Source organism: Pieris napi, chromosome 13 (assembly GCF_905475465.1).
Source record: "Pieris napi chromosome 13, ilPieNapi1.2, whole genome shotgun sequence".
In the NCBI taxonomy this organism is placed as follows: domain Eukaryota; kingdom Metazoa; phylum Arthropoda; class Insecta; order Lepidoptera; family Pieridae; genus Pieris; species Pieris napi.
Window position 1 is genome coordinate 9536668 of NC_062246.1, and position 19767 is coordinate 9556434.

The 19767-nt window shown below is 34.8% G+C and overlaps 2 protein-coding genes across 4 annotated transcripts in view; one reads left to right on the forward strand and one right to left on the reverse strand.

The window, feature by feature from the left end:
• The window catches only part of LOC125055050 (protein son of sevenless), a 31167-nt gene extending 24778 nt beyond the window's left edge, over positions 1-6389 (forward strand). For all 3 annotated transcript variants that reach the window (XM_047657254.1, XM_047657256.1, XM_047657255.1), the window contains 9 exons: positions 121-186; positions 926-1079; positions 1573-1681; positions 2277-2343; positions 2453-2533; positions 2998-3053; positions 3616-3698; positions 4003-4136; positions 5068-6389. In XM_047657254.1, the coding sequence (XP_047513210.1) occupies positions 121-186; positions 926-1079; positions 1573-1681; positions 2277-2343; positions 2453-2533; positions 2998-3053; positions 3616-3698; positions 4003-4136; positions 5068-5125 (808 nt within the window). In that variant the 3' untranslated portion in view covers positions 5126-6389. The remainder of the gene's footprint in view (positions 1-120; positions 187-925; positions 1080-1572; positions 1682-2276; positions 2344-2452; positions 2534-2997; positions 3054-3615; positions 3699-4002; positions 4137-5067) is intronic.
• A 2408-nt stretch (positions 6390-8797) lies between these two features.
• Positions 8798-14100, reverse strand: LOC125055378 (ribosomal RNA processing protein 1 homolog). The gene is made up of 11 exons (XM_047657820.1): positions 13754-14100; positions 13319-13398; positions 13031-13180; positions 12574-12676; positions 12260-12351; positions 11812-11991; positions 11089-11174; positions 10549-10698; positions 10064-10218; positions 9793-9887; positions 8798-9597 (listed from the first exon to the last, which is right to left on the reverse strand). The coding sequence occupies exons 1-11, from the start codon at positions 13950-13952 to the stop codon at positions 8983-8985; spliced, it is 1905 nt and encodes a 634-aa protein (XP_047513776.1). The 5' UTR covers positions 13953-14100; the 3' UTR covers positions 8798-8982.
• Positions 14101-19767: the final 5667 nt, after the last annotated feature.

Sequence of the window (19767 nt, forward strand, 5' to 3'; positions counted from 1 at the left end):
TGCGTTTATTATCTTACCAATATGGGTTAACAGATTTCTGCAGTGATTTTCGGCCGAGTATCAAAATACATTATTATTTATAATTAGTATGTTTTACATAATTTATTGTTTCTTTCTTAGGAATAGTATGTCAGCGCGAGATGAACCACCTTCGCCCAGAGATAATCATTCGCCGCGGCATGACCGGTAAGTTAAAAGAAAATAGGTCGAGGTACTTAAAATTCATGAAAAATGTAGGCGTCCGATGATTTTAACACGAATGTTACACTTTTAGAAAGTGAGGGTAGTTTTGAATTTAGCAACTAAGCCTAAAAACTCGAGCGCCAACCCTGAGATCGTGAGTTCGAATTACGACTGTGCTTTTTAGTTTTCTATCACCACAATTAGTCATATGGTAACTTAACTGGCATGTCTTAAACGCCAAAATATACGGCGTGTTTCAGTAAAATATGTCTGACTCTATATAAGTAGGTATTATCAAGAAAGCAAACAGAAATCTTAGATTAATACCAAAGATTATTGGATACAGTGGAGAAAGTGAACCATCATGGGATTTGAGGTCACAGTATCAAAGAATAATTTATTTTCTAACATGGTTTTGAAGAAATTAAATGGTGACATTTATCTTACAAATTAAAAACTTTAAAAATAATATCAGAAATAATTCAGATAGCGAAAAGTTAATCCTATTAATATGTACTTAACATAATTTAGAATATAGTTCGTACCTATCCCGTTATCGATATGCAGCTCTACAATTCTTACGCACATCACTACACGTCTCCATTAGACCTGTAAGTGCGAGCGAGACAGACAAATAAATATGATTTATGATACCAAAGCCTCAGTTCTTAATGCGTCGACTATAATTCACAACTATCACGCCAGTTCTCTTTCCGCAGTAGTTTAGGATTTTTTTTTACAGATGTAACAGCACAAGTTGTGTCTCCAATATGACATCGAGTATGGGGACTGTTCGGTCTAGGGGAGCGGCGTTGTCCCCTCGCGGGGCTATTGTAGACGCGGAACTGTTTTACTCCCGAAGTATGGACCACTTGGCTTGCAAGAGGAATGAACAGGTAATGATTCCAGATAATATTTGATAAAAAATAAATAGATTTTTCTATATTTTACCTACGAATGTCAAAGTCAAAATCATTTAATTATTTAGGTAACACAATGTACACTTATAAGCGTTAATAAAGAAATATATATTAAATGCTTCTAATTTTACGTTTACTGCCAGTTCTCAAATCAAGGGCGTAGAACGGGAGAGAAAAACTGACAATAAACTCTCCGCCACTCATTTTAATCGCCAAGTTTTTTGTTTTACACAATGTTTGTAAGGAGCTGCAACCATTACACCATGTTCTACATAACATCTTAAGTAATTAATAATAAAAATGAAAAACAAAAATTTGTCCTCTATCAGCAGTAGGCATGGTGAAATAGGAGCACTTACATTCTCGTGCATGTGACATGCATTGTCTAAATATTATAAATGAGTGACAATTAGAGAGAAAGAAACTTTAAAGTCACTACTAATTTATAACTTTTTGCTCACTCTCACAGGAAAGAGTCCCACCCTTACTACCTCGTCACAGCGCCTTAAGTTCTACCACTTCGCTGGCAGACCACGAACCGCCACCCCCACCACCTCACCACCACTTGCATTCTATAGGTAAGAAATATAGCAGACAGGATAGGTAAAAGAGAAATCCAGAGCCGCTAAAATGGCTTGAAAATGAATTATAAGTATGAAAGAACGAAATGCGTCATAAGTGACGTTAATACGACAACATTTTAATTAGACATGGTTCTAATCTGGTCACGTTGCGCGCCAGTTGATTGCCCTGCCTTGAAAGCACGCGAAAACCTGGTGTCAAAACAGTCAATACAATCAATAAAACATGTAACACTAATAAGATTTAGAAAATAATTACTATAAAAAAAAAAATGTTTTCTATTCTCTAGGGATAGCAGGCCTTATTTGACGGCCTTGACGATTTATGTAAATTAATATTTTCGCGATTAATGAACTTTTAATAAAATTATCATCAGTTATTAAGAAGGATATACGCTTGTAGATTTATGAATTTTATAAATATTAAACGTAAAATACGTCCGTAACGATATGATATATATAATAATGCATTATGCACCCGGTTACGTACGTAAAAATTCACGTACATAACAGATATTTTGTACGTTTGCATTTTATAATTCAGTTAAAAAAATTTTTTTTATTGATTGTCATCCGCGTGTTTTATTTTTAGCAGGTACATCAGATACGCCGGATATTGATAAACCACTTCCCAGTCCGAAAAATCCTGAGTTATTTAGGTAAGAAATTGTTTTCTATTCTGAATGCAATAAAACTATACAAATAAAATTCTTAAAAATAGTACCTTTGAAAGCACTATGAATCTGATTTTTTTTTAATTTATTGCAGAAGTCCGGCCATGTCTCCCAAACGTTCTCCCGCACCTCCACCTCCAGGCCTTCTTAACGCGAGCCCGCTCCATCTAGATAGGTAAGTGATAATCTTGATACATTCTTATATAATACTATGCGAAAGCTGCCCACCGATGTATTTATGAACCAATACGACTTAAGGTCCTTTCAAGAAAAGAGGGTACCAATTATTAAGGGGCCGGTAACGCACTTGCGAGCCCTTCAGCAATGTGAGTGTCCATGAGTGGCGGTATCACTTATCAAGCCGCCGGCCAGTTTGCCCTCTGTTATATAATATATATAATTATGTGTGTGTGTATGTATATACATATATCTGTTGTAAAAACCAATAGTCGTAATAGCCGATGACATTGTTATTAAGAACCTTATACAATAGAATTCAGCCGGGACCTTTGATTTTGGTCAATATAACCGGTATATAGTTCTAAACGATGTTGTCGTAAACGGTTTTGACTTTTGACTGTATATATATTATATAAACTCTTTTATTACTCTGACTTTGAACTCAAACTATCTTTACAGGCCTCCTACGTTCAGTTTCCCTTCAGCCACATCACCATCATCACTACAGCAGTCATGTAAGTATATCTCTAAATTGAAAAAAAAAAATACTTTGGACTTTATATCTATGAAATTAGAATACTTATGTAGTATAATGATAAAATTTAAAATTGTTGGTGGTGAAGTCGTAAATTTTTTTCTGGACAAAGCTATTTGCATTTAAATCTCCTTTCTATTCATTTAAATAGTTGTTATTTTTGTTTTACAATATCTACTTTATAGCAATGACATACATTAGGGGCCATTCAAGTATTACGTAAGCACTATGTGAGGGGGGGGGGCTTTGATATTCTTATTTGGTGATTACGTCAACAGTTATTATTTACTTTTTTACACATATTACTTACACATTGTCTATGCTTGTAAACGAAATGCATTTTCGAGGATTCCTACAAAAAATTTATACGTTTTTGTACTATTATTTTTGAGAACTTTGCTTTTGGTAACAAGGAGGGGAGGGGGGGGGGGGATAATTGCAGTAAATCTGCTTACGTAATACAACGGGCCCTTATAACATTTATGTTCATACATTTAAATGTTTCAAGGTATGATATATTACAAAGTTGATTATAATTTAAGGCGAATCCAGTTCGTGTGGGACTCCGCCACCACTCCCTCCACGTAGAAGACGAGACTCAGCCGCCACTCCCACTTTGCATCATGTGAGTTATTGTTTATCTAATACTAATTTATGCTTCTCGGAGTCTAGATTAAAAATATTTTGATTTGAAAGTCAAACTTATTCAAAAACGATAATTTTACTATTTCCAAGCCGAAATAAAATGAATGAAAAGCATTATTAGGATATATTAGTTAAAAGTTATTTAAAAAGGCAACTTTTTATTGAAAAGAAATACTCGTTAAATTGTTTTTTAAATGTTTCTAATTTAATCATTTATGTGAAGTGTCAAATCACTTCTGATCTATTTTTCTCAGCCTTTAATCTTAATAAATGATTTTTATTAGGGATCCTGGCAGGACAGTTCCCCTTCAGCGGCAGGCAACAGCCCGCCCCCCTTGCCCCCTCGACCACCACCCGCCCCAGAACTGCTTAGGCCTCAGAGCTCCGCCCTACTGCAAAGGAGACATCACAGCGCGGGGTATGTATTAGAATCAAACTCAAAGTGCAATTTGTAACGCGCCGTAACGGTTTTCTTTACAACTCTAGTAAAAAGTTACGTGACCACAGAGTGACGTAACTTTTAAAGGCCGGCAACGCACTTGTGAGCCTTCTGGCAATCTGAGTATCCATGCACTTAACATCAGATGAGCCTCCTGTCCGTTTGCCTCCTATTACATAAAAAAAAAATTATGTATCATAAATACCTTTGTTATTGTTTTAATCGCTTTAATATTATTAAAAACAATGTTACATAACGCGTAGTTTAAAACCCCTCCCCGATCACATCGTTTTACAAAAAGATTTTAGAATTTATGTATACGTTATACAATTTAGCGGATTAATTGCCGCCTAAGACAAAATGATTTCAACACTCTCATTCTAAACGAGTATTAATAATGATTCTTACAAATATTTTCGTTAAATACTCGCTGAATTAAAAGTAGTAAGCTAAACAAACGATATGTTCGGATTCATTTTCAGTTCATTCTGAAGATGCCAGTTTGTACAAAAATACGCCTAAAGTCTCAGGCACAGAGTCGAGGCGGTAATTATGACAGCCGTATAACATATTATCTCTGAATTCTTAGGAATGTGAGGTGGGATACTTCGGTGTACGGTGTGTATACTTTGGTGTGCTTCCTTCCATTTCATGTGGAAGTGTAATGGTTGTTGCAGCAGTTTGTAGAATAAACGCTTGGCAAACGAAGAATTTCTTGACACTTCTCGTCCGATCTATGCCCATTTACTAACTCTATTAAGAGAAACACATTTTGGTCTTTTGTTTCATTTTTTTCAATCTGTTTCAATCTTATCACTAGGCCCGTGGTGTCGAAGGATTGAACAGCCTCGACAATCACGCGTGTTATAAAAAAAATTTGTTGCTACATTTATATTATAAATATTTTCAGGCTTGCCCCCAGACTTCCACCGAAACCTCCACCGCCGGCCGTTGCGCCTCGCACCTAGCCCTTTTCAACAAATATCAAGACTGGACGTAAACGGAACGGAGATATGGCAATACAGTATAGAAAAATAATAAAAGGTGTGTAGGCAATGCTGATTTTTATGTGATAGCGGTTTTAGTATAGTGTTCAAAAATTCTAGGTACTTTTAGTTGTTATCTACTATAAGGCGAAAAGGATCTTTGGATCGTGTTGTACCTAAAACGAGGGTTTCTTCTGTATTCTAAAACGCCAATCAAACAAATCTAGATTGAAGAGTTGTCAAACTGTTTTTTTCTGTTTGACATCTGACAGCTCTCCAGACGAGATTGCGACTGGCTTGATTAGAATATGGACCTTACTTGCTTTGATAGTTGTGCGACTCGTAAATAGAGTCATCTGACATTTTACAGTAGAGTAGAGTCAAGTTTTAAGCAATATAGTTTGTGTGTGTAATTGCAGTAGTCTATGTAAAGGCAAAAACTTGTACAGATTAAAAAAAAAATGTTAATATAAATTTAACTTTAATAATACCATATAACTGACTACAAAAATGCCTGAAGGTTTACAATTCGACTTGTATTTTTTAATTCATTGTATTTATTATTAAGTAAATAATAAAAATACTTCATAAAGTTTGACAAATACTACAGTCGAATGTCGTCACGTGTTTTGAATGGAATTAGCCTAACTAAGTTAACTTGCCAGAGTTTGACATAATAATGACATCACAATCATTTGTAAATAATTATTTATATCCGATAAATGACTCGTTCCTATGAATATCGACGAAACTTGACAAATGTGTAGTTTTACTTATAGGTAATGGTAGATTTAGAATGTACAAATCCGCATTGTCTTAAGCAGAAAATTGTGTCCGCTACTTACATAAGAATACAGGCTCAATAATACAAATATATACACACAAAAATTTACAAGGGTATATAACCTATAGCACATTGTATTATTAAAAAAAATGACTTATGTACGTAGAGGGCACACAATATACAAGTATTAGTTTTACAATATGTACAAAATATGAAAGCGCTTCCATTTTTTTATTTAAGTTTTTTATCAATAGAATAACAAAACATTCGCTCGTGGTTGAAAAGCGGTGATTAAAATGAAATCAATAAATTGTTTTATTTGATAGGCTGACAAATAATTACTTCTAAACTCTATATTTTGTAATTATAATTTTTCTGATTTGAGAAATTAAATAACTAATTAATTCGTTTATCAGCTAAGATTCTCTTAAAATGGCTCATGAGCGAATGAATTCCTTAAATAAGTCTCAATTGAGTGCAAGGTAAAAAGTACTCTTTTAACTCCACCCTTCCCATACGAAATATTCCTCTTTAGTTTATGGATTTTTGGAAACCGTTCCGTTTTCTCAACATCTGCCCCTGACTTTCACTATCGTTACTGTACGCTTCATATTTGCGCGTATGGGTTTGCTGTTTAATATTTTTTTGTTCTACGAGTAGAAAATGAAATTGGGAAGTAAAAAAATCTTGAAACCTAAAATGTGTTACATTTCTGGGGAACTTTATTTTTATAACACAAAAATCAAATTCCATTCGAGTTTTTTGCTCTATGACTGGTCAGCATCGGTACTCTGTCCTAATAGTGATATCCCAACATAATTGAAATTCTGCATATAAATCTTGAAGTCGGATCGCTATTATTATTACAAGTGCATGAAGTTAGAGAGTGCACTGGTTTTGAATTATCCATGTTAGTTAAAGGTTTTTTTGCAATTTATTTCGAAAATTTCATTCGAAAGTAATATAAAATACCTCTGATCGGCTAGTTGTTTCTATACACCCTTCTACAATTCACTTAATAAATGTATTAATAATATAGAATAATGCGTTAACCCATTGGTCAATATTGCAATGTAGCCGTCCCTTTCTCTTTTGTTACGTTAGAAAGAGAAAACAATATTCTCGATTGCATCTCGAAGTAGCACTGGACAGGACAATATATGCATGCCATTTTGTGAACTACGTTTGTTCTATAATCAAGACAATGTTTGGGCTACTCTTATAAAATTTCTAAGCGGTAGGCCTTAACAAGGGATTAAAATTGAATTTAGATGCATAATACATAATTTATTATTAAATGTAAGAATATTAGTGGAAAGTGCTTATTGTTAGATTGTCATTGCTCCAACTTGACAGGCCAGCCTTTATATTTCTTTATTAATTTTTACAAATACAAGGTTAATTAGGTTATCTTTGAATGGTGTATGTGTAAAGTTAAAATAAAATATAGCAAATTAGACGAAGTTTTAGCGTGAAAAGTACATTGGTCGTTTTAAATGTGTTTCTTATATTGCGACGTCAGAATTTGTCTGCAGCCATCCTTTGGAAAACTGAAAAAAAATATGTTTTTAATTAAGGCTGGCCTTACTATATTGTGATAACGGGTGTTTAGTGTTAGTAAATGTGTTTTATTTATTTGTTATTTATTGGGTATAGTTTTATCTAAATTTTGATTTAAAAATGTATATTGAAATTTAATCTCATTGGTTGAACAATAAAGACAATTTTTGCATTTATAATGTAAGTTTCATAAATTTTTTTGTCATAATTCACAATTGATACTAAGGGAGCGTTCAAGTATTACGTCACGCAATTTTTGGAGATTATTAAAACCCCCCATGTAACGCGCCGTAACGTTTTTCTGAACCCAATAGTAAAACGTTTCGTGACCACCAAAGTGACGCTTTATACCTAAAAGTTTCCATTATGGTGTAAAGTACTGGAAAGTCGAAAATAATATAAACAATAACGCGTAATTAAAACCCCACCCCGCATCGTAACGTTTTAATAAAGGACCCCCCAAAATAAGATACGTAATACTTGAACGTTACCTAAGAAAAAATAAATAATTCACATTTACAGTTAAACCTTAATACTTTACAGCCCCATGTCCCACTTTGGGACAAAGTGTTTAAGGTAGCAATCGTCGATGTAAGTTATCCAATGTATAATATTATGTTAGTTCGTGCTGTACAAATATGTACATAAAGCTTTTTTAGTAAAATGCCATCGTAGTTTTAAATTTAGCCCACGAGATGGCAGTAGGAACTTTTTGTAAGCTTAATTCGACCGTAGTCCGATAGAAAAAGAAACCAATAGGGAATATTTACTTCCTCTAAATAAGCATATATTAAACAAATATTCGATGTTATTCGTATGTTCTATGGATCTTTTTGAATAGCTCTCAATTAATATGTATCTTCATGTCAGTAGAATGCGATATAATATTTTCTGATGAGAGCTACAGTATTTTGTAAAAAATTCCTTTGCTCTATTGGGTTTCTTGTCTATTAATAAATTAAACGGTCGACTCGCGCTTGGCTATATGACAGAACAGACCATAGACTATAACACAGGTTTTATTTTTATATTGAGCATGGACAAATGATAATTTTTATTTTAGTTGCGTAAGTAGTTTTTATATTGGAGTTTTATAAGTGGCCCAGTTGCAGTCTATGGTCGATTTTGATGTGACCATTTGTAAAAATGAGTATAGTTGTAAATATAAATTACGCGAATGGAGTAGAAAATATTCATATTATATACACAGTTATAAATTTCATTGTTTTATTTTTATCCCTTATTATTTTCGCAGACGTAAACAAAATTAAAGGAAAGGTATCAAATGATAAGTATATTAAAAACAAACATATTTATCATTATTTATTGGTACTACTGGTTTACAACAAGTAAACAAGACACATTAATAAAAAAACATTCCTTATGGAAATAATAACATTTAGATAATTCACTAATTTGTACAGTTATTCCTTGAGCAATTAATTGCATTCACTTCAAATAGTACATCAAGAAAATAACGTAAAAACACTTTAAATTACTTTAACCTAAGTTTTTTCTTAAAAAACGGATTAATAGGTGACGGCGTTGACGGTTTTAGGTTGGTTTTTGCCGGTTTTTTGCTACTGTCAAAAGGAATACTAGGACTCTGTTTGATACTTTTGTAATAATCAACAGTCCCTTGCATACAATTGTTTTTTAAAACAAATTTTACCTTTTTAGGTGTTTCAACATTAACTTTCTTCTCTGCTTTTGCAAAACTTTTAGTTTTTACTGGTGTTTTCTCTTCTTTCTTATTTAGTTTCTTCTCTTTTTTCTCGATTTTGGCCACTGGCTCCTTTTTATCTGATTTTACGTCATTTTTCGATTCTGCTTTTGTTTTCTCGTTACTTTTATTCTTGGGAATGATAACATTTTTGTTTTCTTTTTTATTTACAAGAACATTGTCTTTCTTGTTTGTTTTAACTTTACTTTTGGACTTATCTACCAGTTCATTTTCCTTATTTTTTTTATTTACTTTTTTATTCGTTTCCTTTTTAACGTCCTCCTTAATTTCAAGCTTAGGTTTTTTAGCCGGCTTCGCGACATCTTTATTTTTCCGTTTTCTACTTTTAACTTTGTCTTCGGGTTTTGTAGATTCCTTTTCTTCCTTCTGAAATATAAAAGTTTCGATAAATTGAATATCCCTTTCTTAATTCTTACAAAATTAGTTATAGTAAGTTCATAAGATATTGACAATAGGTAAAGATTTATCTACCATAGAAACACTCGACTCAGTATTACATATATATAATCCAACCCATATTTGCAATTAATAACAATAAATATGCATATATAAATATCTTACATTCTCATCTGTCTGTATGTCAGGAATATCCTCCATTATACTGAGTCCGGCACGAGATTTCGCAAGCAATCGCTTCCTATGCTTTCGACTGAGACCTGTAAAATGTTTTTAGGTTAACAAAATATTGTTGTTTACAATTAGTACTATTTTTAATAAGTATTTTATATACAGGATAATTATGCCGAGCAGCAATTCCTCTTTAAGAGGTAGAGTCTATATCTCATTTATGGCAACTATATTGTTTGTTTTTAAATACACATATTCCTTTTACCTCTGAGCGCCAATTCATCAGATCCCACAACAAGGCTCTTTTCTAGCAATTTCAAATTTACAGCGGACTTCCTTGTATTGCCCTTTGGTAAGGGGAGTTCCATTTCTTCTAATCTTATTTTTAACGGGTAGTCGTCTTGGGAGAGTTTTTCAAACCTGCGAGCAATTTCAGATATTATATTTATTAATATAATTTTTAATAAGCAAAACGGAAAAAAATATTTTGTATATATTTACTACAAGAGTGCCGCATCAGTTGTGTCAGCTCGTTTAAATCGTAAGCATATGGCGTATAATAAGGTCAGACAATTAATTTAAATCAAATTAGGTTAGTCAAAATGATTGTATGAGAAAAACAAAGACTGCTACCCCGTGCTTACAGAACTTCAAACAAAGAGTACACTATTTTTTATCAACAAGTGCGGATGGAGATTCACCATAAAGCTTTTAAGAAAGAGCGTACTCATATTGATTTAAAAAATATACCTTTTCAAGCAAGTATTAGCTCGCTTATAAGCCTTTGAGGCGGACTTTTTCATATACTGTCTGATCCTTTGAGCGACCAACTGAGCTGGGACGGGAAGTGGCTCCAATGTGACGTTCACTCGTCCAGCTCGAGGGTCTAAGGGACCATTGCTGGAAATAAATGATACTTTACTGAATTTTTTTTAAAGTTAGTCTCGAGACAAAATTTTGTATGGTGAAGGAAAGTTGTAGTACAAAAAACTTAAATTTTTAAATTGGAAATGGAGTGCTTGAATAAGATGAACCGCTTAGAGTATAATAGGTAATTTGTAGACTGTTGAAACCGACTCAGTGGCTATACTATCTCTAGACTCAGTGCAAAAAGAAACATGTTTTAAGCGACAATCACAAATGAAAATCAATTTTTAAAATTAAATATTTTTTACTATTAATTCCAACATGTGGATTTACATATATATGTAACCATGATACCATATATGTAACAATAATATCATTATGATGATTATGGAATATTACTAAGCACTAAAAGAGTGCACTTACGTTGTGCTATAATCTTTTGCATCTTCTTCAGCTTCTTCATCCGAAATGAGTTCAAAGGCATCTGGTCCACCATCTGGACAACCCATCTGAAATAATGATCTTTTTACTACTACTGTTTTACTGTACCATCTTAGAAATAAAAGTACATATTACACAAACAAAATTTAGAGGCGCCACAACTTTAGATGAGTTTTGGCCATGGATTCCATATATTGACCATTTTTTTATAGATATGTAGATGATCAGCCTTCTGGAGCTGACTTCTCATGATGTTTACTTAACCACAACCACAACCACTTGTTAATAGACCATAGAAAGATGTCTTGAACTAAGGTTAAGCTTAAAAGAGCAAGCAAAAGAAACAAGAAATTAGCATCCAGATATGATTGTCATAAAAGTATGGCATTCAAAAAATTGGTAAATAGAACTGTGTTACTATGGTTACCATTTTTAACTATAAACATTTAAAATTTGAAATGCAGTGATTTAGAAACATGGAATTTTTAGTCCATATATTGCAAAAGGCCTAAAAACGGCGACACACACCATACCAGAAACAAATGATTGTAAAATATAAATTGTTTAATTTATAACCTTGTGTTGTGTTTAGGTATTAGACATGCAATTTTTAAGTAATAATATAATAAATAGCATTAAATATTACAGTAAAAAGTAATACAAGAACAGTCCTTAACAACTATAATACTTATACCAATTACTTACATTTTTCCAAGCCTGTGTAGCGCCAGCATATTTTAAGCCAAGGTCACTCTGTTTGAGCAAATCTGTAAGTAACTGGCGACTGGCTGTATATACTTCATGTTGTTCACCAATGCATATTTGTTTAATGAACGGATCTAACAGCTCTGTGAGACACTCCTCGGGAATTTTGCCTTTTGATATCTGAAAGTTGAAATATTAAGCAAAAGTTATTGATACATTATTCATATTTCTGATAAAATAATATGTCTTTGAAACACAAATGCATAAATTATATGATATAGTTTGTGCTTATGTTTAGTTACAAACACATCTGTAGAGCACTGCTCAAATTTTCCATACAAACATTAATGTTATTATTTTATTACTGTTTTAATGTATTTATTGAGCTAAGGTACATAGCTATTAAAGCAAAATTATAATAAGGATTAAAAATTATTTATAGTTTTACCTTTGCCAATTCCTCTAAAAAGCACTCAATAATATGAAGTATCATTGATATACCATTTCTAGCATAGAATGGAGTCTTTACAGCTAGAACACCTGGAACCCATTCATATAAAAAATAAATAAACTTTAACAATTTGCATTATAAAATATAAATATAATTGCCAGCTTTTCATGGCTCATAGCATGATCTAAATAGACTGCGGTGATTAATTGTGGCCCATGCAGGTACTAAAATTCTATATGGATCAAATAATGGTCATATTCTATAATAATTTAGTAATAATGAATAAGGTATTTTGTCAATGTCAAACTAACCATCTTCAGATGATAACATATTAGCATAAACAATACATGCATCTAAATCCCAATCCTTTCTTGATAGACATCGGAAACTTCCACGCAAGTATCGCCGTACCAACTACAAGACACAACATTATTGTTTTTAATATAAATGCATCCCACATGTGAAGATATGTCCATAAACTTATTAATATTTTTTTATAGAATTTTAAATGGAATTTTATTTAAGCATTTCAAGGTTATAAGTATAAAAGATAATTCTCACCAAAGTACAAATAGATAATATACAAAGAACTGTAATAAAAGGTGAAAATAACTATACTTAACGGCAACTCTTTGTAACGTCAAAATAGGCACCGACCCTTGAGTGTTGTTATATAGAGTTTACACTGTATATGTAATATATTGTAAACACAAAGACAGAATAAAAAATATTGGTGACTAAAATGTTGCAGTTTTCCTTAATACTCACCATCAAAAACTTGTCAATTCTATGCTGATCAATGCCATACCACTCTGTGCCTAGGACTTTGAAGCCAACTTTGGTCATCATCATTGCATATTTAAATTGGTCATTGGGAAATAAATCTAAGATATGAGATATACTTTCACATAGGTCTTCCTGAGAAATAGAATACAACATTCTGTTATTGTCAACACCAAGGTTTATTTCAATTTCTAAATTCTACCAAAAACTAAGCATGAATTATTTTTCTTATATTTTATAACCATATAATATTTTTTAATACATGTTAGTTACCTGTATAAGAGGTTTGTCAGACATCCAAACAGCATAAAATAATCCTTTCCATACTCTAATAAAGTCATCTTCTTTAAAAACTGAAAATTAAGGTTATTAGCTTTTATTAGTTAGGTTAGGATTTTAGGCATATAAATGCGTAAAAAGAGTGGACTACCTTAAGATGTCTTACAACAGTGTATTAAGATGTTACAGAAATATAAAATATACAGAAATATAATAAGACATTATAATTAATACAACCAGAATTAATAATACTTTTGAGTAGAGAAAACTGTACTTCTAATTCTCTTCTAATAAATACACTAATAGACACCTTATTATGAATGTATACAAACATTGAAGTAATATAATAAAAGCATATAGTTTTAAGGTTATAATTCAACGTGCGTTAACAAACATTTCTAAAAATTTAAAAGTAAAACAAGTGCTTACCATAGTTTTTGGAAAAACAACTTGACAGCCATTTCTTTAGTGATTTAAGTACACGATCACGAGTCGTTTTCTCATTTCCTGATAATAATTTAGCAAACTTAAATTCTTGAGCAACTATTAACACCTTCTCCTTTTTAGGTTTTATGAACGGTTTCTTTTTAATCGGCTTTTTAACCTTCTTTTTATCAACCGATTTCATTATTACTCTTAAATAAATATTACGATGCGGTATAAATTTGCGGTTATGTCTACAATATATATAATTATTAAATTCAATAATCTAAATATTAAATTTTCTCGCTTCGAAGTTCGGTGTCGCTGTCCGAACTAGAAATATAAGATTCTGACATTTGACATTTCCCGATATTGCCATAAATATACATTTGTATCAATATTCACAATATTATTTTATTTAGGGTAATCCACGGCACGGCTGGATTTCTTATATTTTGGGGAGAGTGGTGTGCAATTGATAGGGAAGATGTTAGAATTGTGTTAAGGATGACAATATACATTAGGGTAAGAAACATAATTTCGAAGGTCTGGTTTAAAAAAAAATGCCAATTGCCAACAACAAATGGGTGAGGTTTAGGTGGGGGGTGTTGACGTTGACGTAGATAGTAACTTAATAGGTGCATTCAAAGAAAAGATGGCCGCCATACAAAGCTAAGGTATATCGTTTATGCGTTTATTGAGTAAACATTTACATAGCCCTATAAATATAAAATATGAGTAAAAAATAAAATATAATCTGCATACTCAAAATTCCAAGTTTGGACTTGTTCTCCAATTTCCCTTAACAACACATGTGCCGACGGACTGCAAAGACGGTAGGAGTTAGGGGAGCGTTCAAGTAACGTGAAGAATTTTGGGAGGGGGGGTCCTTTTGTAAAACGTTACGATGCGGGGCGGGGATTCAATTACATGATGATGAATTACATTACTGTTAATATTATTTTCGACTTTCCAGTACTTTACACCACATAATGGTAACTTTTAGGTATAAAGAGTCACTAGGTGGTCACGAATAGTTTTACTATTTAATTGGGTACAGAAAAACGTTACGGGCGTTACACTGGGGTCAATATTCTTTATAAATTGCGTGACGTAATACTTGAACGCTCCCTAGAACCTGGGCGCTATAGACAAAGCAGATCAGAACCTTAGGGCGGTTTTTCGGAGATCTTTATAGATATGTACTCTTATGAAAAAAAAAATATACAAAAATCAAATTTGTATGGGAGTATTGAGCAAGTCGGCATCTGACGGTATACCTTCTTCGCATGTGATATGGGGCTTTTAAACAGTAGGTATATTAAATTATTTGCATCAGTATTGCCATTGGGGATTTTATAATATTCACAAGTTTCACTTAAGTGAGTGTGGACTTACTAAGCGGAACGAGGTTTCATCGGTTATTTATATTTGCTCTGGTATTTACTGTTACAATGCAGTTATTCAAATCTTCATAGGTGTAGATAGCCGCCACAGTTTAATTTGACAAAGTATTGCAATTTCAAATATATATAGGAATATATTGTCTTATAAAACAAACTCCACAGAGCAAGTCGGACCGAGTGAGGGGTAACAGAGAGGTGGAACTGGGAACACCGGAAATGTGGCGATTGGCGCGCGGACGTGACAGACGCGGGAGTATTTTATTATTTATGGTGGCATTGTGAAAAAGATTGTCTTCTGGTTGCGTATAATTTTCATTGTGGTATTTTAGTTAATTAAAAATTGTTTTGTAAGGAATAAAACTTCCTAGGTTGAGTGTTTTGTTACTTTTATTATTTATCGTTTGTGATTTCCAAGATCAGAAGTGGGATCACCACGCGCTTAGACCGTTTGTTATCTAAATTTAGTACTTATTAGTGTTCAGTATTGGAGGAACCTCATCTCGGCCGTAAGTTTTATTTCTTATAAAAGCAAAATGTCTGGTCTTTCGTCTCAACTCGAGGGACAAAGGCATAGTCGCGAAAAACGGCGTTCTAGTTGTCGCAAAGCACGTCGCGATAGCGTTGATTCCCGTTATACGCCGCCTGGTAGAAGTCTCTATAGTAGTTCATCAAACCGCCGGAATCGGTCTTCCAGGCGTCGTGATGTATCGCACGACCCTCATAGCTCTCGTAAACGCCGCGATAGTTCACGCTATGTAGCTTTTGATAGGATTCTTAGTAGATTAGAAGTGATCGAAGCTAGACTACCTGTATCCGTAGATAGCGTGAGTCCGTCGCGTCCTGTGAACGGGAGTCATTTTGTTTCTACTCCATTGGCTGTACAAAGTTCTGCTAGTAAGCCAGGCTCAGGCTTGGCTGAAGAGGTTATTGAGGGTAGTATTCCACACACACTGGATATGAAAACCAGTGAAGCAAAGGAGGAGGGGAGCAGTATTGTTGAAGCATTGACTGCATTGTTCAAAGCAAAGTCTCACAACTTTTATATATCGCCTTTTGATCCAAATGTACACGACTTTGATGTTTGGTGCAACGAGGTTGACCGTGCCCGGCTTCTAAATAATTGGGATGATCACGAATGTTTAGGACGGATAGGTAGTTGTTTGAAAGGAGATGCGAAGTTGTGGTTAAACGATTGGGTGACAAATGATCGATCGTGGAGTAATTTTAAACTAGAATTTAGATCGTTATGTCCACGTAACGTTGACATGGCTTCTGTATTATTTGAGGTAATGAGTACAAACTCTAATAAGTTTTCTACTTATGCGGAATACGCGCGTAAATCTTTGCTACGTCTTAATATCGTTAAAGGTTTATCCGATGAGCTGAAAACCGCTATTGTTGTTCGAGGCATTAGCGATCCCCAAATAAAAGCCGCGGCCACAAATGCTAAATTACACTCAAAAAGTTTGACTGAATTTTTATCTGTTTATATAAAACCTAAATACGATTACCGCCAATCTAACAATACCGTTCGTTCTTTTAGTAGTTCAGGTCCGTCTTACACGCGAAAACGCGAGGCGTCTAGGTTTGATAATAACCAAATTACTTGCCACACCTGTGGAAAATTAGGTCATAAGAAATGGCATTGTCCTAAAAAACTTAGAGCTGATCCTACGACTTCTACTCAGAGTGACAGTTTCATAAAACCATCTTCAATTGCATTAAGCGACAATCAGAATAGGTCAGTTAAATATTGCACATTTTGTAAGCGTAATGGACATTTGATAGATTCATGTTTTCAAAAACAGCGTTCTAACAGTGTGAATAAAAAAATCAATGAAGTAAATTTTTGCTTAGACTTGACCCCAAACAAAGTAACGTAATATCAGCAGTACTTCAAAAAGTACCAGTCGATGTTTTGATCGATAGTGGGTCGGATATTTCTTTGATTTCAGAGTCAGTACTGAGATATTTTAATTTGAATAGAGTGCCAACTTATCGCTTGATGCGTGGAATTGGAAGTCAAGAAATTGAGTCGACTTCTCTAATTACGACAGTAATAGAATTTCCTGAAGTGTCATTAGAAATAGATTTATTTGTTGTTCCTTCTCAGTGCATAAATGCACCCATTTTGATTGGTACCGACGTACTGAACCGAAAGGGTTTGATATACATTCGAAGTAATGGAGAACAGCGGCTTGTGAGGTCTGGTATTGTACCGATTGTGCAGCATGTGGTCGCGGTGGACGATGGGAGTGTCAGCACCCCATTAATTGGTGCAGATAGGGATAGATTACTAACGATAATTCACGAATTTTCGGATTTATTTATCTCTGGCACTGCGGCCTCCACCGTGAACACAGGCAGCATGGAAATTCGATTAACTTCGAATACCCCGATAAGTCATCGTCCTTACAAACTTTCGATAGATGAAAAGAATAGAGTTCGTGACATTGTCAGCGATTTGCTCAGTAAGGGTATAATTCGGGAGTCTCAGTCTGACTATGCTAGTCCTATTATTTTGGTCAAAAAGAAAGACGGCAGTGATAGAATGTGCGTCGATTATCGGGCGCTCAATTCTATCACTGTCAAGGAGAAATTTCCCTTGCCGCTAATCGATGACCATGTTGACAAGCTTGGCAGCTATAAAATCTTCACCAGTCTTGATATGGCTACTGGATTTCACCAGGTGCCAATGAGGGACGATGACTCAATCAGCAAGACTGCCTTCGTGACACCTGAAGGACATTATGAATATTTGAAAATGCCCTACGGGTTGGCCAATGCACCAATTGTTTATCAGAGAATCATTTCCAAAACTTTAAAAACATTAATAGATGCTGGCAAAGCCCTTACGTATATAGACGACGTTTTATTACTGTCAAATTCAGTAGAGGAAGGCCTGGACACGTTGAAAGAAGTTTTACATACATTAAAAACAGCGGGATTTTCTATTAATTTAAAAAAAATGTACCTTTTTAGACTCAGAAATTGAATACTTGGGGCGATTGATCGGTCATGGTCAGGTTAGGCCGAGTCTGGGGAAGGTCGATGCACTTATTAGATCTCCAAAACCCACAAATGTCAAGGAAGTTCGCCAGTTTCTAGGCTTAGCGGGATATTTCCGTCGCGACATATCGGGTTATGCTTCTAAGACGGCATGTATAGCAAAGTTGTTAAGAAAAGGGTTACCATTTTTATGGGGTGCTGAGCAGGATACTGCTCGCGATTATATAATTCACTGTTTGACAAATGAACCGGTTTTAGCGATATTCAATCCCCGGCTGCCTACGGAACTTCACACCGATGCAAGTGCTATTGGTCTTGGTGCTATTTTGTTACAGGAACATGCCGGTAGGAGAAAGAGGGTTGTCGGTTATTTTAGTAAGTCCACCCAGGGCGCAGAGTCACGGTACCACAGCTATGAACTGGAGACCTTAGCTGTCGTACGTGCGCTCCAGCACTTCCGCCACTATTTGATTGGTATAGCCTTTAAAAAAAAGTTCCCAGGGCTCCGTCACAACCGATTCAATCCTGGACAAAGCCAGATATCCCTTTTTCTATTATACACACCGATGTCCTAGGGCCTCTCCAAGAGTCAAACGGTTTCAAATACGTTTTGATTATAGTGGATGCATTTTCCAAGTATTGTTTGCTCTACTCTCTGTACAGACAAAACACTGACGAGCTAAAACGAGTTTTTTCAAATGCGGTGTCATTATTTGGTACGCCGTCTACAATAGTATGTGATCGCGCTAGAATGTTCGAAAGCACTACATTCCAAAATTGGGTCAGTGATTTGGGATGCTCGATACATTTTATCACGCCTGGTATGCACCGTGAAAATGGGCAAGCGGAGCGGTACTGCAGGACAGTTCTCAACATGCTACGTGTTGAAGTAGGCAACAAAGGTTCCCAATGGTCCGATGTGCTGTGGAGGATGCAGCTCACTTTGAATATCTCCAAGCAAAGTACCACGCAGACGTCACCACTACAGTTACTGGTCGGTATTGACGCAGTTACTCCAGTCATCAGATCGTTAGTGCGAGATGTGGCACTTACTAACGCTAATCCCAATCGGGAGGCTCTTTTAACTCTTCGCAGACAACGAGCTTCAGAACTCCTTGCAACCAATCAACTGCGCCAGGATGCCTACGTTAACGAGGGTCGACGGCAGCCACTCACTTTTGCTGTCGGAGACTTTGTGTTTGTGAGCAAGACTGCACAAATCACCGGCAAACTGGACTCCGGCATGCGCGGGCCTTACAAGGTTATTCGCGCGTTACCGTGCCACCGTTACGAGTTAGAGCTACTAGCTGGTTCCTGTGGGAAAAAGACCCAAGCTGCAGCTGAAAATATGATGTTGTGGCAAGGCGAGTGGACGCCGGATGCGTGCTCAGTTTTTTTTGAGACTGGTGAGTGATGTCAGTGGTGCTAATGTGTTTAGACCACATAGAGAACATGCAAAGGTATGGGTCTCTGTTTCAAATTTTTGTGGTGCTAATGTGTTTAGGCCACATAGAGAACATACAAAGGTATGGGTCTCTGTTTCAAATTTTTGTGGTGCTAATGTGTTTAGGCCACATAGAGAACATACAAAGGTATGGGTCTCTG